At 39.6% G+C, this 19,900-nt stretch overlaps 1 protein-coding gene across 2 annotated transcripts in view; it reads right to left on the bottom strand.

Moving 5' to 3' along the window:
- Window positions 1–12,786: 12,786 nt before the first annotated feature.
- The window catches only part of RBMS3 (RNA binding motif single stranded interacting protein 3), a 1,042,190-nt gene continuing 1,035,076 nt past the window's right edge, over window positions 12,787–19,900 (bottom strand). Inside the window, exons 13-14 of one of the 2 annotated variants that reach the window (XM_073568606.1) lie at window positions 16,347–16,479; window positions 12,787–14,225 (exon numbers count right to left, since the gene is read on the bottom strand). In XM_073568606.1, coding sequence (XP_073424707.1) covers window positions 16,354–16,479 — 126 coding nt within the window. In that variant the 3' untranslated portion in view covers window positions 12,787–14,225; window positions 16,347–16,353. The remainder of the gene's footprint in view (window positions 14,226–16,346; window positions 16,480–19,900) is intronic. The other variant, XM_073568614.1, reaches the window with a different exon arrangement.

Genomic DNA, 19,900 nt, shown 5'->3' with positions numbered 1-19,900 from the left:
ACAATAGAAAAACAGAACTTAATGTTTTTTACAGAAACTTTTGCAATTACAGAGGTCAGTTGTATATTGTAGTTCTTCACCATGTTTGCAAACACTACAGCAGGGATTTTAGCCCACTCCTCCATATTGATCTTCTCAAGATCTTTCAGGTTTCAGGGCTGTCACTGGGCAACATTGAGTTTTAGCTCCCTCTAAAGATTTTAAATTGAGTTCAGGTTTGGAGACTGGCTAGTCCACTCTAGGACCTTGAAATGCTTCTTACAGAGTCTCTCCTTAGTTGTATTGGCTGTGAGTTTCGGGTCATTGTCATTCTGGAAGACCCAGCCATGACCAATCTTCAATACTCTTCCTGAGGGAAGGAGGTTGACGGCCAAAATCTCAGGATACATGACCCCATCCATCCTCCCTTCAATATCGTGGAGTCATCCTATCCCCTTTGCAGAAAAGCATGCCAAAAGTATGATGTTTCCTTTACCATGCTACATGGTATTCTTGGAGTTGTGCTCAACCTTCTTCCTCCAAACACTGTGCGTGGAATTCATACCAGAAAAGTTTTATTTTGGTCTCATCTGTCCACATAACCTTCTCTTATGCTTCCTCCGGATCATCCAGATGGTCATTGGGGAATTTCAAATGGGCCTGGACATGTGCTGACATGAGCAGGAGGACTGTTATGAATGAGTCACCGAGGAGCAAAAAACAAAAAGCAAGCTAAGCCCAGAAAACCGGAGAGGTTGGTAACTAGCGGATTGCAGACCCCTGATCCTATCCACAACAACTAGCAGTAGTCGAGGAGCATGCCTACGGTGGTCCTAGATGCCTCGTCATGGCCGGAGAACTAAATAAGCCTAAAGAAAGAAAGGGAAAATCTAAATTGCCCCAGAGCAGACCCCAAAGCAATAGACAGCCCCCAACATGTATTGTCGGTGAAACAAGATGAAAACACAGACACAGGTAGAAAGATAGGCTGAGCAAACGATGGGGCCCTCGCTAACTAGAAAGGACAAGAAAGAAAAGCTGCTGTCTGCAATCATGCAAAAATCCCTGCCAAAAAGAATGTCCAACACGTCTGATAGAAAAAGGCCCTGAAGTCGCTAGACTTCAAATCACTATATCAGCACTCAGGTATATTCTGAAGACAGAGCAAAAGAGATCAACTGATCAGAGACAAAATGGGGATTCAGCCCAGTCCCAGCCAGGGCTGGCTGAACACAAAAACTAAGTAAACCAGGCAAAAACTCATAAGAACAATAGCAGAGAAAACTTAGCTTTAGGAAGGCAGGAACCAAACTGGAAAACAGGAGCCAGAGTCAGGAAAAATCACCAGCAAGAAACTAGGGAGTCGGCTGCCTTAAATCCAATCAGAAACTCCTGAAGCCCAATCGCAGTCCTCCTCCTCAGGTGGCCGGTCTCTGCCATTTAGATCAGCTTCATTACCTCCCTTCACCAACAGAGGGAGTCCAGATAGAGAACTTACTACTCCTCTGTCAGCACAGCCAGCTCCATAACCCTCACCAGAAGCCAGAGGCAAACCCGAAAATGAGCTCACAACAGAGGACCTTGTGTGCTTTACAGGATTTTAATCCATGATGACATAGTGTGTTACAAATGGTAATGTTTGAGACTGTAGTCCCAGCTCTCTTCAGGTAATTGACCAAGTCCTCCCCTAAAATTCTAGGCTGATTCCTGGTGTTTCTTAGAATCATTCTTATTCCTCCAGACAAGCTCAAGCATGGAACCACAGAGTGATGAAGATGACAGTTACCTGGTATTTCTTCCATTTTCCCATAATTGCACCAACAGTTGTTGCCATCTCACTAAGCTACTTGCCTATTGTCATGAAGCCCATCACAGCCTTGTGCAGGTCTACAATTTTTTTGTTCCTGGTGTCCTTAAAGAGCTCTTTGATTTTGTCCATTGTGGAGAGGTTGTAGTGTGATTGATTGAGTGTGTGGACAGGTGTCTTTTATGAAGGTAATGAGTTAAAAAGGGTGTAATTAATACAGGTAATGAGTGCAGAGTAGGAGGACTTGTTAATGAAAACCTAACAGGTCTGTGAGAGCCAGAATTCTTGCTGGTTGTTAGGTGCTCAAATACTTATTTTATGCAATAAAATGCAAATTAATTATTTAAAAATCCTACAACGTGATTTCTGTATTTTATTTTGGATTCTGTTTCTCACAGTTGAAGTGTACCTACAATAAGAAATACAGACCTCTCTATTCTTAGCAGGTGGGGAAATGTAGAAAATTGGCAGTGTATCAAATATTTATTTTCCCCACTGCACCAGATCCCAATCTCCTCTGACATCATATGTTAAGAGAGTCAAAATGTCCTCATACATATTAGGCTGCTTTCACACTTCATTCAGTGGTCTTGTTGGAGCTTAGGTCCCAACTCCCCACAAAATGGGATTCAGATGAATGTGACAATGGGACCATCGACTATAAAGGTGCAGATGGAATCACTGTGTGCTCTGCTGGGCATAATTTTTTAATGTATATGCTGCCTACTGGAGGCAGACACCTAGATGTAGTAGAATGTCTGAAAATAGCGCATAACAGAGCACATAGTGACTCTATCTGCACCATTATAATCAAAGGCCACATCATCACATTCACCCGAACCCTGTTTTGCTGGAGGTTCGGGCATAAGCCCCAAAAGAACATTGCAAAGAATTCAGGATGAAAGCGCCCTTAGACTGTCAGACGATATTGGAGAGTTTGGCTGACCTTGCTCTAATATGTATGGCGCTCTTTCATTCAGGAAGTAGTCATCTTACTTTTAGACCATTCTTAAGAAAAAAATCTTGAAGTCAGCTTTAGTAAATTTTGTGCATTTTTCAAACTGTATACATCCCATCTTCTAGACATTTTTTAAGTGTCTACTGTGGAGCAAAAAGTGTATTTAAAGGTAATCTTTCACCTGGTTTTTGCCACCTAATTTAAGATCAGCATAATGTAGAGACAGAGACCCTGATGCCAGTGATACATTACTTCCTGGGCTGATTGGTACAGTATTGATAAAAAAAAATCACTGTTACTAGCAGGAGAGTATCATTAGAGGGTTAATAAACCTGCTGCCAGGTAGTCAAGAATATTCATCAGCTGCCTCAACCACTGATAAGAAGCATTTTGCGCACATTGTGCATGGGCAGAAAGCCTCCAATCAATGTTGCATGCGGGGTTACACAAAGCCCAGCATTCAGAGAACTGGTGGATATGCAGCAGATAAAAAGGGATTTTTTTTCTAAACTGAAGCAAGCAGTTCAGTAAGTGATACATTGTTGGAATCAGAGAGTCTGTCTCTACATTATGCTGGTTTTAGATGGGGTAGCAAAAACTTGGTTACAAATTCCCTTTAATAAATTTGACAGATGAAATGCAGAATTTTTTGCTCAATTTGAGACAGAATTCTGGTGCAATTACCTTAATGAATCTCCCCATTAGTTTTTAGTTTGGCAACCTCCGTGTACCTCACTTTCTGTATATGTATGAGATACACTACTTATTGATGTTTTGAAAATCTTACAAATTCAAATGTGTTTATGCTTACCTTGTCTTGAATTTGAGTAAGACCTCCAATTTGTCATAAAACAAATTTTAATACAACAATGCCACATTTTAGCAAAATTCTTGCACTGCAATTCATATATCGACCCATAGGTGGCCACACACACAGACACAGTCAGTATGAACAGTTGGTAAAATTATGTTTTTTTTTTACAAACCTTGTCATCTCATGTCACTCATCTGTTCATATATTGAGCCAAGACAGAGGTAAGAAAAGACACATTTATATTAAAGAATTTATAATTTGATTTGAGAAATACATCTTTACCTAAAGTGAAGGGATACAACATAATGCTAATGTCTGCCAAGTTTTTTCTGATTTAAAGGGCTAATTTATCCTAAAACATGAAAAGGGTAGGTGGCATAATATAATACAGGGTGGGCCATTTATACAGATATACCTAAATAAAATGGGATTGGTTGGTGATATCAACTTCCTTTTTGTGGCACATTAGTATATGGGAGAGGGGAAACTTTTCAAAATGGGTGGAGACCATGGTGGCCATTTTGAAGTTGGCAATTTTGGATCAACTTTATTTTTTCCAGTGGGAAGAGGGTCATGTGACACATCAAATTTATTGAGAATTTCACAAGAAAAACAATGGTGTGCTTGGTTTTAACATAACTTTATTCTTTCATGAGTTATTTCAAGTTTATGAACACTTATAAAATGTGTTCAAAGTGCTGCCCATTGTGTTGGATTGTCAATACAACCCTCTTCTCCCACTCTTGACACACTGATAGCAACACCACAGAAGAAGTGCTAGTATATGGGGGTCAGATTCCTTGTAGGAATGATCGGACCTGACACCCATAATGTGGTGGTGCACCATCTTGCTGGAAAAACTCAGGGAACGTGCCATCTTCAGTGCATAAAGAGGGCAACACATCACCATGTAGCAATTTCTGATATCCAGTGGCATTGAGATTTCCATTGATGAAGAATGGCGCCACTATCTTTGTACCCCATATACCACACCATAACATCAATTATGGGTGTCAGGTCTGAGCATTCCTACATGAACAGTTTCCTGGAAAGTGGATTGGTCATCGTGGGCCTGTTGAATGGCCACTAAGGTCTCCCGATCTGACCCCCTTAGACTTTAATCTTTAGGGTCATTTGAAAACAATTGCCTATGCTATGAAGATATGAGATGTACAGCATCTGAAACAACGGACACTGGAAGCCTGTGCTAGAATTTCTTCTGTGGTTTTACTATCAGTGTATCAAGAGTGGGAGAAGAGGGTTGAATTGACAATCCAACACAATGGGCAGCACTTTGAACACATTTTATAAGTGGTCATAAACTTGTAAATAACTCACGAAAGAAGAAAGTTACATTAATATCCAGCACACCATTGTTTTTCATGTCAAATTCTCAATAAGTTTGATGTGTCACATGACCCTCTTCCCATTGGAAAAAATAATGTTGGATACAAAATGGCCGACTTCAAAATGGCCTCCATGGTCACCACCCATCTTGAAAAGTTTTCCCCCTCCCATATACTAATGTGCCACAAACAGTAAGTTGATATCACCAACCATTCCCATTTTATTTAGGTGTATCAATATAAATGGCCCACCCTGTACATTAACATGATATATATTAAAGTAACAGAAGTGATAGATTCAATAGAGAGAGACCAGAAGGAGACAAAGCGCAAATAAGGCTTTATCTGGAAAAGTAGATATGGAGGAAAATAGCACAATTGTTCTCTCCTGGTTAGGGTTGTGTGCAGACAACCACTAAAAATGCTTGCGGCTGCTGCAGACCACGAGGAACTAAAGCATAGGCAATGGAAAAAAAAAGATGAGCCAATTCTGCGATAATATAGGAAGAATAATGATGGATGCCAGTCTAAATAGTAAGAGATTAATTCATTAACGCATTTTGAAGCATACGGCTTCTTCATGAGGATAACCATGAACTATCATGGTGGACTTGATGAAAAAGCTACATGCTTCAAAATGCCTTGATAAATAAACCATTTACTACTTGGATTGGCATTCATCATTCTTCTTCCAAGGGCAGCTCAAAATTAGCACATCTGTTTTTTCCATTGATTATAGAAGTGATAGATTATCGTAACTTTAGATTCTTTTAATACCTTTCAGACCGATGGGGTGTGGGATCTGAGACCCCCACCAATTTATTAAAAGAAACAAATACTATTTTTGCAGAAAGTCTATCCTTTTTGCAAAAGTTTAGTTACTCCTTAGAAAGGGTTATTTACTTGCGATACATTTGTAGATGTTTTACCTGGTCCAAATTTTACTGTTCTCCTGAATCTGGCAAGTTTTTTTTTCTTCTTGTTCCTAAGATATGGACTCTTCCTTTCTGTGACCTGTGTGTATTCCTACTTTTAGCAGCCTAAGTGGCATCATCCTCATAAAGATGCCCACACAGAAGAGTTGAAGATCAAGCCCTTTGGCTGCACAGACTAAATTTACATACAGAGCACACCAAGGAAAAGGCGATCATATTTCAGGAACGCAGAGGAGCAGAAATAAATACACAAAAAAATAATAAAAATGCCACATTTAGGAATACTACGACCAAGTAAGAAAATCACCTATTTAGGTACCCCGAAACCAAAGGAATACAACTCTTTCAAAATGGCAAATACAGAGAATGACACAAACATAAAATGATAAAAATATGTCTGAAAAAATATACCTCTTTTATTCACATATTCACTTAAACTGGGGTTGCATGAAGACTTTTGCCACAACGTAGTTCGCATGTCTGAAGATTATTTTCTACTGCTATATTGCAGCACCAAGGAGAAATTTGAAATGGAGAGAGGCAAGAGAATTCCTTTTGTGACCTCGAGGGTACATATAAATCTCCAAAATTTGGATATTGTCAGGTTTTTTTTGCAACTTCTCATTGTCATAGTACCCAATTCTACTGCAGTACATTGTGATATAGCAGTGGCACATAGCAATCTTTGGCTAAGAGATCTACGTCGCTATCAAACTGACCCAGTCTTAATCTATACAGTCATGACATTTTCTGCATTTTTACTTTGAACAAGCCCATTGTTTAAAAATCTGTACTTTCACTATGTTCTCCACCTTCTGAAAACTAATTGGGCTTACAATATATGCCTTTCTATAACTTACTGATACATAGCTTCAGCCATATATTTTTGTTGCTGTTGTTTTTACTTTTTACTTATTTTTTTTATGGTCATTGACATTAAAATAGTATAAAATCAATGGGGATTGAATTCTGTAAGTGATTTTACATAAAGGGAAAAATATCAAAATGAAAACGTCCGAGAGTTCTATGAATCTGGACCTGTGAGATATGATCAATCTAATGTGTCAGATGGATAGCTATTATATGCTCATTTTACATTGGCATTATTTGATTCCCATTAGAGATTATGATATTTTGAATGGCAAAATCTCTGTAGTCTGTAATGCTATTTATGCCATCAAAACTACAAACCGTGTCAGACGCACAATGATAAGCTGACATTAAGTCAGTGGGATTTGTCAGGATCATTGAGATCTGTTTTAAAACTGATCTGTCACGGTGCTGTTATGAATAGAAGCCACAGTGATATTAAATAATTTTCTAAGTAAATATATTTCTAAAGGTGCTATTGACATGAAATTATCACCAGATGTCGGTAAAGCCCATCCAATCCACACAGGCAAATAAATCAAACCATAGATGTCTATAAATTAAGTTATGTGTAATAATGAGAAATTGCAAAGGTAAAACATTTTGAATACATGAGGTACAAAAAGCCTTGGAAAGTCATGACATCAGCTGAAATTTATTAGTAATTAAAAAGCAATCCTGCCACGTAGTGGAAAATAATATCAGCTGGTATAAGTGATGACCTATAAAAAGTTGTCCCATTACAAAGGCACCACACAAGAAACATCTCATGATGTATAAAACCAGTGAGCTGTCTCAAGACCTGCTCAACCTCATTATTGCAAAATATACTGATAGCATTGGTTATTGTAGTGAAACCTCCACCAGGGGGAGCTGGAGAGGCAAGAGAGGTTACACACTAAGAGCAGCAACCCTGAGCAACAGCACAGGTGCCATAGGTAATGAGAGAGAATAGTCAGACGAACCGAGTCAGAAACTAGCAGGAGCAGACGTACCAGAAGGAGCAGCAATACATGTAATCAAAATACCAAGCCGAGAGTCAGAAAGCCAGAGCATGAGCACGGGGTCCAAAACGTGAGACGAAATACGTGGTCGGGGTACAAGCCGGGGAGTCAGATGCCAGAGAGGGAACGTAACAGCAGAGATGAATACCAAGAGATGGGATCAGAAATCAGTCTGGGTCATACACGTAAATATCAGTCAAAGGCAGGAGGAACACCAAGGTACAAGGATCAGAGGCTCTAAACTGGAAGCTTGAGCTATCACTAACACTGGTCAGCAGGCTGTGAGAGACTGAAATAGCCCAGCTAGATCCAGAACGAGGCTGAGGAGATTAACTCCTGCATGACCAGTCCGGAGTGAAGACAGCAGAAAATAAACTCCAGACTGGACCATGGAAGTACCCCCCTCTCAATGGGGGGCCACTGGACCCCCAGGCTTCCCTGGATGACGAGCGTGAAAGGCCAGGACCAACTGATCGGCATGGACCGAACGCGCTGGCACCCATGACCGATCCTCAGGACCGTATCCTTTCCAATGGACCAAGTACTGAAGTGAACAACGGAGCATACGAGAATCCACCACCTGTTCCACCTCATACTCGGTCTGACCATCTACCATAACAGGCGGTGGGTGCGAGGGAGACTCATCAGAGGAAGGCACCGACGGCTTCAGAAGCGCTTTATGGAGCACATTAGGAATCCGTAATGACAGAGGCAAACGCAGGCGAAAGGCCACAGGATTAATCACCTCTAAAATCTCATACGGACCAATAAACTTGGGACCCAACTTAGCAGAGGGAATTCTCAGCCTTATGTTTTCCACAATTACCTTCTGGTATGGCATCATTTTAGAAGACCTCTCCACCTCAAGAAGGAGAGATGCAAAGTTCTCTTTGTAGCATTGGTCTAGCAGGGTGAACAATCGCTACAGCTTTTTGGCCAAGACAAATTTAAATATAAATAAATATCACGCAAGGGTCACGAGAAAGGCAAAGTAACATAAAGTCGGTCATATGTGCCAAGCTTCCTACAGCCAACAAGTCCCTGTCTCCACCATCAACACAACTCTCCATGTCCTCCTCTGTTGTGAATTCTCTCCCTGGCTTCCCTCTGGTGATTACTGAAGATAGTGGAGCTGGTCAGATTGAGAGTTCTCTTTCTGGGCTCCCTCTGGTGGTTACTGGAGGTAGTGGAGCTGATCTGATTGACAGAGGCTTGCCACCTGATGATGAGGAAGACGATTGGAGATCTGGGTGTAGTGATAATGTAGTGAAACCTCCACCAGGGGGAGCTGGTGAGGGAAGAGAGGTTGCACACTAACAGCAGCAACCCTGAGCAACAGCACAGGTGCCACAGGTAATGAAAGAGAATAGTCAGACGAACCGAGTCAGAAACTAGTAGGAGTAGACGTACCAGAAGCAGCAGCAATACACGTAGTCAAAATACCAAGCCGAGAGTCAGAAAGCCAGAACATGAGCACGGGGTCCAAAACGTGAGACGAAATACGTGGTCGGGGTACAAGCCGGGGAGTCAGATGCCAGAGAGGGAACGTAACAGCAGAGACGAATACCAAGAGACGAGGTCAGAAATCAGTCCGGGTCATACACGTGAATATCAGTCAAAGGCAGGAGGAACACCAAGGTACAAGGGTCAGAGGCTCTAAACTGGAAGCTTGAGCTATCACTAACACTGGTCAGCAGGCTGTGAGAGACTGAAATAGCCCAGCTAGCTCCAGAACGAGGCTGAGGAGATTAACTCCCACATGACCAGTCCGGAGTGAAGACAGCAGAAAATAAACTCCGGACTGGACCATGACAGTTATAGAATAATTTCTAAACTACTGAAATTTCCAGTGCAATAATCCAGAAGTGAAAAGAACTTTGTTTCACCATAAACTGGCCACGAGCAGGTGCTCTCCACAAGATTTCAGACAGAGAAACAAAAAGAATCATCCGAAGTATTGTCTAAGAGCCAAGGATCACCTGTGGAGAGCTACAGAATCAGCAGGTGGAATTGTTTCAAAGAAAACTATAAGCAATGCACTCAGTCTCCATAGCCAGTTTGCACGATCACCACACAAGACTTGATTCTTTAACAAAAAGCATGGTCAAGTGCATTTAAAGTTTGCTCAACAACATTAGGCAAGCTTGTGAAATGCTGGAAGAATATAGTCTGGTTAGATGAGACCAAATCAAACTCTTTGGATACCATAATACACACCATATTTTGGAGTCCAAATGGTACTGCATATCACCCAAAAAATACTATACCAATACTGAATTTTGTAGGTGGGATCATCATGGTGTGAGGCTGCTTTTCAGCATACAGTAATAGCAAACTTCATATAACTGAAGGAAGGATGAATGGACAAATGTAAAGAGATGTTCTCAAGAATGGTTTGCTGATATCTGCCAGTATGGTGAAGATGAAACGAGGATAGACATTTCAGCAAGATAATGATCCAAATTACAGAGCCAAGTAGACTCTCAATTGGTTTAAAAAAAAGTAAAATAAAGCTGCTGGAATGGCCCAGCCAATCACCTAACCTGAATACAATAGAAAATTTATGGAAGGAACTAAAGGTCAGACTTCATAGATGGAGTCCACAAAACCTTCAGGATTTGAAGAATGTTTGTGTGGAAGAATGGGCCAAAATCACATCTGAGCAATGCATGCAACTAGTTTCTCCATACAGAAGGCATCTTGAAGCTGTCCTCAGCAACAAAGACTTTTGTACAGAGTATTAATTAATATCAGTAAGAATGTTCAATACTTTTTCCCTGTGTCATTCCTCATTAGTACACATAATCTAATTTATGTAATGTAATCATGTAATGTAATAATCTATGACTTTATTTATTTGCCTGCATGGACTGGATGGATTAATACCAATACCTGGAGAGAATTTAATTTACATTTCACCTTTTAAAATATATTTACTTAGAAATTTTTTGACATATGTAATAGTTATTTCACCCATTCACTGTATATATATATATATATATATATATATAAATATACAGTAGTGTTAAAAAGTGTTTGCCCCTTACTGATTTCCTTTTCTTTTGCATGTGTGTCCTATGTAGGTGTTTCAGATCACCAAGTAAATTTAAACATTAGACAAAGATAATACCAGTAAACACAACATTCTTTTTTTAAATTAAGGTATTAATTATTAAGGGAAAAAGAAATCCAAAGCTACAGGGCCTTGTGTGAACAAATGATTGTCCCCTTTAAACAAAAATGAACCCAGGTCTGTTTACTGCCACACCTTTTCTCAATCAAGAAATCACTTAAATAGGACCTGCCTGTCAAAATGAAGATGACCAAAAGATCCTCAAAAGCTAGATTTCATGCCACAATAGAAAGAAATTCTGGAACAAATGGTAAATAAAGTAATTGAGATCTATCAGTCTGGAAAAGGTTATAAAGTCTTAAAGCTTTGAGACTCCAGCAGACCACAGTGAGAGCCATTATCCACAATTGGCACAAACATGGAACAGTGATGAACCTTCCCAGGAGTGGCCAGCTGACCAAAATTACCCCAAGAGCACAGCAATGACTCATCCAAGAGGTCAAAAAAGACCCAACAGCAACATCCAAAGAACTACAGGCCTCACTTGCCTCAGTTAAGGCTTGTATTCTTGACTTCATCATAAGAAAGAGACTGTGTAAAAATGGCCTGTAAGGCAGAGTTCCAAGGCAAAAACCACTCATGAGCAATAAGAACATAAAGGCTCTCATCTCAGTTTTGTCAGAAAATATTTTGATGATCCCCAAGGCATTTGGGAAAATACTCTGTGGACTGATTAGCCAATAATTGAACTTTTTGAAAGGTGTACGTATGTCCCATTACATCTGGCATAGAAGTAACACAGCATTTCAGAAAAGGAACATCATACTGATAGTAAAATATGGGGTTGCTAGTGTGATGGTCTGGTACTGTTTTGCTGCTTCAGGACCTGAAAGACCTCCCCAAAAATCCTGAAGGATAATGTCCAGCTATCTGTTCAAGACCTCAGGCTGAAGCACACTTGGATTATGCAGCAGGACAACGATCCAAAACACAAAAGCAAGTCCACCTCTGAATGTGTTAAGAAAAGCAAAATTAAGACTTTGGAGTTGCCTAATCAAAGTCCTTACCTTAATACAATTGAGATGCTGTGGCCTGACCTTAAAAAGGTGGCTCATGCTCGTAAACCCTCCAATGTGGCTGAATTACAGCAATTCTGCAAAGATGAGATGGCCAAAATTCCTCCAGAGAATTGTAAAAGACTCATTGCCAGTAATCACAAATGCTTGATTGCAGTTGTTGCTGCTAAGTGTTGCCCAATCAGTTATTAGGTTTAGGGGGAAATCACTTTTTTCACACAGGGCCCTGTAGGTTTGGATTTCTTTTTCCCTTAATAATAAAAACCTTCATTTAAAAACTGCATTTTGTGTTTACTTGTGTTATCTTTGTCAGATATTTAAATTTGTTTGGTGATCTGAAACATTTAAGTGAGACAAACATGAAAAAGAATAGAAAATCGGGAAGGGGGCAAACACTTTTTCACACCACTCTTTATGTACATACTTATATGTTCATTTTAAATGTACACGTCTCAAAAAGGGCTTTGTATTTTGAGTGGAAAAGAAACTGTCACCAAAATGTATTTTTGTCTCTCATGTTAGTCCCAATCCATGCAATGTTTATTAATTACAGGAACACAAACTTTGAATATTCAGAAACTTGTAAAGCCAGTGAAATTACTTGAATAAGTGATATCGCCAATGGCACAATATCTTGCCTAAATCTTGACATATTTAAAACAAGAGATCTGGCGTTACAAAGAAAAAAACAGTGTTGGTGGTAGTTTCTATTTAGTATTCTAGCCCTTTTATCAATTATTGATAAAATGAGAAAATGATAATGATGCCAAATGCACCAAAACATATTTTTATAAGTTATGTCTATATCAATAAACTGATTGTCAATAGTTCATCTAAAAATTATAGCCAACGATTAACATGTAAACAGGGTAGGTTGCCATTTACCACATCACTTAAAGGTCTCGTTAGAAAAATAAGGAAGACTTAAACGAAATGTCATGTTATAAAAAACAAGATTTTACATGGCATAGGTAAATGAGAGCTGCAAAGCAATCAGCAGGGTTCAGCTGTACCAACTTACCATTATTTTGCAAACAATATTGTACACATCAGACAGAAGAATATCAATGGAAGATAGTTTAAACAGTGAAGAAGGAAAGAGTTGGTCTGGCCATATTGGTCAAATAAAAAATCAAAGTAAAACAAAACATTGTTTTCAGATCTGCTTTAGGGTGTCACTTCGTCTTTGGTATAAAATTGGCCATCCGTTGGCTGCATTTGATCACATCTCGGAAATACTACAGAAATTGTCAACAATTTCTTCTAGCTATTGCTTTTTTTTCTCAATTTTTTTTACCCATATACTCCTAATTTTACAACTGTTAAGGTTTAATTTTTTTCCAATATGACAAGCAAAGCTGACTAAAAATCTCTTAAAGCTTATAAAAAAAGATTACAGCTAGAAAGCAATAATGTCTTTGCCAGCAATCACGCTTTGTAAATAAACTGAAAAAAATGAAATAAAAAAACAGCATTCAACAAAAAGACTGCATTACTTCCAGATGCAGTTGTTTTTTTGTGTTTTTGTTTTGTTTTTTTTGTTTTTTAGTTCATTACCCCACTGTAAAAAGCTACAGCTAACTATATTATTTTTGTATTAACATTTACAATAAAGTTCATAGAAGTCCAGACTTTTCTTTTAATTGCAGACGCCACAATTTTTTTTTTCCAGCAAAACATTTCTTCAAAAGAAGAAATTTATCTCATGTCAATCTGTACATATATGTTAACCCTATAAACCCGTGTGAAACGTCAACAGTTGTGGAGTACAATTAAAATGCGAAATCTCATGCCTTATGTCCCATCCGGATGCTGATTTCTTTATCTAGAATCTTCTGACATCCTTAAAATTAAGGCAATTCAAATTTATGATAATCATTCCTATGGAAGAAGAAATTATAAAAAGAAAGATATTTCAAACAAAATACAAGAAAAAAAGACTGTTTAGCTTAATTAGAGGAAGACAGTAATGGTTCCATCTGAAGTGCTGCTCCTTGACATTGGTTCCACTGTTCCCAAATATCTGTACTATCTGCTGTACATCTTCAGATTTCAAAGATCATCAAGTTCCAGATGAAATGATGACCCAGCATTGTGTTTCTCTTGGTGTGTATTCATTAAGAAAGAGTAGCAAAAATAAAATTGTCAAACTACATAACAGAACATTTTTTCTTTCCATTGTTTTGTTTTTGTTTGTTTTGCACAGCACATAAAAAACACTGTTGAGCGAGTTAGATAAAAAATAAAAAGGAAAAAAAAAGCTTCTGTTTGATGCCTGTGCAAAGAGGAAGTCAACTTCTTAATGAAGCGTCTCCGTTCAAGGCAAAGTTTCAGACCAACATTCTTTAGTCCCGTTTTATTGTCTGCGGGAAATATAAAAAACAAGCATAAGTTATATTGTTAAAAAATGGAGACTCTGCTACATTTCATAGTTTGAAAACCTATTATACTTTAAAAATTAAAAGGATTTTGTAAATTCAGAAAAATGTCTCTAGAGACATTGCTGCTACTATCCTTGCACTATGTAAAACATTACTGATAAGCCTATTCCACTGTAATAGGCCTTGGTTGCCATATCAAAGAGGCTGATGGTAAAGTGTTAAAGGGAATCTGTCAACAGGATTTTGCTTTGTAATCTGAAAACAGCATGCTGTAGGGGTTAAAACAGATTTCAGCAATGCCTCTTATCAAACTCAGATTTTGTTTGCTTACAATGATTGTTTTATTATCACTAGCATTATCATTGATGTGACAAGCAGTTCAGTGAGCCCTGGTCCCACACCCCACCTCCTGTGATAGGCACCTCATTGTCTATGAACATTGTGTATATAAAGCCTGATGTAGTCGGGGTTAGCTTCCTCAGCTTTGCTGTGTGCTAAATCTAAAAGCTCTAATTGTGTGAGAACAGCTGCACCCAGTAACCTAAGTGATACATCATTGGATTCAGCTTCTCGTGACCTACATTAGGCTCCTCTCAGATATGGCAGCAAAAATCTGCTGACAGATTTTCTTTAAGTTTACATTCACATATTGTTAGGCGTCTGGTTTCTGCATCTGCTCTGCAGGAATCCAGAGCCTCACATTCTGCGGTCTCCAGCTGTCTATCTACTTTAGAGGAGATTACTTTGCAGCAGACCGCTCCATAGAATAAGTTCCTCTGTGCTCCTACTGGGCATGCTCACGAGGCGATCTGCCATTGGAGATCGGGAGTCATGTGCCCAGGTCCTGCTTCAGATCTCATTGTCCATCTCGGAGATCTGGAAGGTCCCACTCGGCTATAAAAAGCACGCATGACCGTTCGGCCATGCGCTAGTATAGACTATACTTGCTATGTGTGAATGGTGACTGATGTATGATTCTGGTGATTGACTCATTATAAAACCCCTTCCCTCTGATATTACGCATGTGGATAGGGAATTAGTCCAGCAGTCAGTGCCAGTCAGTGGCAAGCCTTAGGCCACTGTGCACACCGCACCTCTACGCTAGCGTCCGACATTGCACTTGAATTCTAGCTTTGTCGTCGAGCGGCAGTGTCCTACGCTGCGCTGCAGTTGCAGCCCTTATTGGCGCTCGCAGTAGCGACGCCGCACACACCGTAGGTCTAGAAGGACGCAACTACTCTGTCCTAGGTCCTGCTCCTGTGACCTGATACCTTGTGTGCATCTACCTGAGGCCTGTGATACTAACAGGCTCAGCGGTTTTTTATGTTTATGTTGCGGCGCCTCTGTGTGTGAGCAGATCCCGCTCTGCGCACTTCGGGTGAAGTTGAACCCATGCGCATTATACCACCATATTGCTCCTCTGTCATTACCTAGCAGCGGTGTAACACCTACTGCACGGTGGACCCTGAGCAGCGAACGCACTTTATTATTATTTTTACTTAGCGCGTTCCGCCGCTCCTAACACATATACTGTACAGTAGGTATGGGATAAAGTGTTGTCGTAGAATACGAAAAACATTTAACTTTAATAGGATTGAGCATATTTTTGTTATTCCTGGGAAAAAAACTTAAAGGGAAGATGCCATAAAAAATGTTTTAAACAAAGATTTGCACATTTCTCTCATTAATGTTTTATGTGTGTTTTGCTTTTTTTTGTTTTTCAAAAAATATAACTCAGAGAATGTGTCATCAAATTCCACAATATAACCTGTATTCAAGATTATATAGCTCTGTAAGACCTGATGAGGCTGGCGGACTTATTTTAAAACCCATGTTAGAATGTTAGTTCTCATCATTTCTGAAGAATTTCCAATTTGACAATAAAATGAGCTGAAAACTTTCAAAAAGAATTGTGGAGCATTTGAAGCACGGACTTTTCTAATTACACCAGACTCATTAGGTCAAAGGAATCCATTTAATACTTTACGTAACTACCACATATCTAGTGAAATATCCATTTAAACAACCAAATATATGCTTTAATAATTTAGTAAAGATTTCAGGAAATAAGTGTATTATGTAGAAAATGGGATTCCAGTTTACCAGTTGGTTACTTGGATTGTTGGTAGGAGTATGCCGGTACATGTTCATTATTTGTTTCTATCTGTTGCTGCTGTCCACTTACTTCCTGTGATGAAGATGGTACTGTTTGTGGAGAGGTATCAGCAACAACACCCTAAAAAAATAAATGAAATGCAAAAGATTTCTACAGATCTTTTTTAGTAACGGCAACCCAATGGAAGTAAGACAGCAGCTTATCACATATGACAATATCAATTCAGAAACATAAAGTATCCATCATTAATCAGTTAAGGAAACACTCACATCAAAGTTTATAGTCTCAACATATTGCAATCATCATATTATATAGCACTGTTCACTTACAATTGCTCATTTTATCTTTCTACCCATTTAATTCTTCTCTTTTCTCTGCTCTATATAAAACCAGAAAGTCTCTTGTCCCTGCATTTATCATTCCCCTCTTCAACTCCTTAACCATCTTCTCCCTCCTCGCCCTACCAGAGACTTTTGCAGTGACTGATGACTTATACAGGGAAATATCTCTCCTGTTTCTACATAGAAGGATTCAGCCAGTTAGCTTTTAATCACATGATTTCATAGACCTAATGGAAAAGAGAAGAATTAGTTGGGTAGAAAGGTAAAATAAGCAATTGTAAGTATATATGATATATGATCATTGAAATATATTAAGAGGATAAAAACTTTGATGAGAGTGCTATCTTAAGCACTATGGTAAATATAGTAGTTAAATAGTCTTAAAAATATATTTAAACAGTTAAAAAAATAAAACTACAATGAAACTTTTGCTTAATTTCTTCACATTACACTGCGCATCAAATTTCTGGTAAGTTCTTGTCCCCTGAGAAAAATTTAATGTATCTTATAGATTTTGATATGCTGAACACGAATATGTGCTCCAAAAGTATTTATCACATAAGGTTTTTAACCTCTTCATGGCCGGAGCTTTTTTGATTTTTCGTTTTTGTTTTTTGCTCCCCCTTTTCCAGAGCCATAACTTTTTTATTTTTCCATCAATATGGCCATGTGAGGGCTTATTTTTTTGCAGGTTGAGTTGTACTTTTGAATGACACCATTGGTTTTACTATGTCATGTACTCTAAAATGGAAAATAAATTCCAAGTGTGGTGAAATTGCAAAAAAAGTGCAATCTCACACTTGTTTTTTATTTGGCTTTTTTGCTAGGTTCACTAAATGCTAAAATTGATCTGCCATTATGATTCTCCAGGTCATTATAAGTTCATAGACACCAAACATGTCTAGGTTCTCTTTTATCTGCGTGGTGAAAAAAAATTCCAAAGTTTGCTAAAAAAAAAATTTTCCGAGACCCGTAGCGTCTCCATTTTTTGTGATCTCAGGTTGGGTGTGGGCTTATTTTTTAATGATACCACTTTTATACAGATGCATTCTTTTGATTGCCTGTTATTGCATTTTAATATAATGTCGCGGTGACCAAAAAAACGTAATTCTGGCATTTAGATTTTTTTATTGATAGATCGGGTGATTCTGAACACAGTGATACCACATATGTGAAGATTTGAATTTTCTATTGTTTTATTTTGATTGGGGGAAAAAGGGGGAGTAATTTGAACTTTTATTTTTTATAAACTTTTTTTACTTTTGGCATGCTTCAATAGCCTCCATAGGAGGCTATAAGCTGCCATAGCATGATCACCTCTGTTACATCACCTCTATGCAACAAAATTACAGTGTCTTGGGGACCCGTCCTGTGTGACGCGACCAGCAGGCTGGTAACTAGAACAACAGGACGCGGCACGTGACACTGTCCTGTGTGACACGGCTCGCAGGCCGGTAACTAAAACAACAAGACAAAGAGAAGGGAAACAGTTACAACAGTGGGCCCTGTGATAGGGAAAGGGGACGTGGAGACCTCCTGCACTCCCCTGAGTCAGTGTCCCTAACGCTCCTAATGTTCCTTATGCCGGTTCTGCACCGGGCACTGATCAGGAACCTGTCGCCCTAGCACACCCTACACCTATCCCTTGCTAGGGAGCTGGGTGGTGCAGGCACTGGCCCCACCTGTTGTGAGTTCATTCTCTGGTTCACCAGTTGTGAGTTCTCCTTCCAGACTCCCTCTGGTGGTAACAGGAGGTAGAGAAGCTGATTTGATCGGTGGAGATCTGCCACCTGAGAATGAGGATGACGATTGGATCTCAGGAGTCTCAGATTGGATTTAAGACAGCCGACGCCCTATTCAGTTGCTGGTGATTCCTTCTGGCTTGTCAGCTCTTGGTTTTCAGCTCTGTTCCAGTCATCTAAAGCTAAGTTTTTCTGCTAATGTTCACACTTGATTTTGTTGGTCTATTCAGTTTTTTGGTGTGGTCAGCCAGCCCCTGCTGGGGGCTGTGCTGAATTTCCACTCTTATTTATCAGTATTTTGCCAATTGGCTTTTTGTCCCTTACTAGTTCGGTCTCTTTTTGCTCTGTCTCAGAATATTTCAGAGTGCTGATACAGTGGAAGAAGTATAGTGACTTCAGGGTTAATTTTGCTATCAGAAGTGATGGACATGATTTTTGTAGGGTTTTTTTGCAGGTTGCAGACAAGGTCTCTGCTTTCCTTTCCTGCCTAGTTAGCTTGGGCCCCATCATTTGCTCAGCCTATTTTCCTGCCTGTGTTTGTGCCTTCATCTTATTTCACCGTCAATACATGTATGGGGGCTATCTATTCCTTTGGGGTCTGCTTTGGGGCAGTTAGTTTTCCCTTTTCTTGCTTTAGGCTTATTTAGCCCTCCGGCCATGACGAAGCATCTAGGAACATCGTAGGCACGCTCCACGGCTACTGCTAGTTGTGTGGTAAGATCAGGGATCTGCAATCTGCATAGTTACCAACCTCTCTGGTTTTCTGTGACTTAGCTTGTTTTGCCTTTTTCTCCTCAGTGACTCATTCGAAACACCCACCACTGTACTAATACACACTAAGGAAAAAAACGGACAGGGAAACACAACTTAGCTTTACTCTGTTGCACTTGCTCCTGGCAACAGAGTCCTCCACCAGCATGCAGCTCTCCTCCTGAATCGCTGCCACCAAGCTCTGTCAGAGCTACAAAGAAATCCCCAATGACTCCTTTCACACCAGGCTAAGACAGTGCTGCAAGGAACGCTCTCCAGCTCCTTCCTCCACCAAGGATGGTTGAAATTAACACTATCACCAACACTGATTGCAACACCTGTGACTCTTTTATAGCAGAGCCAGCAATCACACCTGCATAATAATCATGTGCACTTAACTATAGAACCTAGAGTGCAATGACGCTCACCCCCACCAGGGGTAAACTTAGAACAAACAACACCACAGTGCAATAATCCTAATGGCCACCAGGTGCAAAAACCAGCCTTAAGCACAGCTTAGGGAAAAAAAGGTTACCTGTGCTTTTTATATGTCCTGATCCAGCATGGATCATGACATACAGGCTGGCGCTCATAGCAATCTGCCATCAAGAAGCATAGAGGTCTTGAGGAGACCTCTGGTTGTGATGGCAACGCAGCGATGACCCCTGATCACGTGATGGGGGTCGTCATTGCGCGTTTTTCTGGACC

Source organism: Dendrobates tinctorius, unplaced genomic scaffold, assembly GCF_039654945.1.
Source record: "Dendrobates tinctorius isolate UK_male_01 unplaced genomic scaffold, ASM3965494v1 ptg000005l, whole genome shotgun sequence".
NCBI classification, from domain to species: Eukaryota; Metazoa; Chordata; class Amphibia; order Anura; family Dendrobatidae; genus Dendrobates; species Dendrobates tinctorius.
The sequence above is the reverse complement of the archived record's forward strand: the minus strand, read 5'-3'. Positions and strand labels throughout refer to the sequence as shown.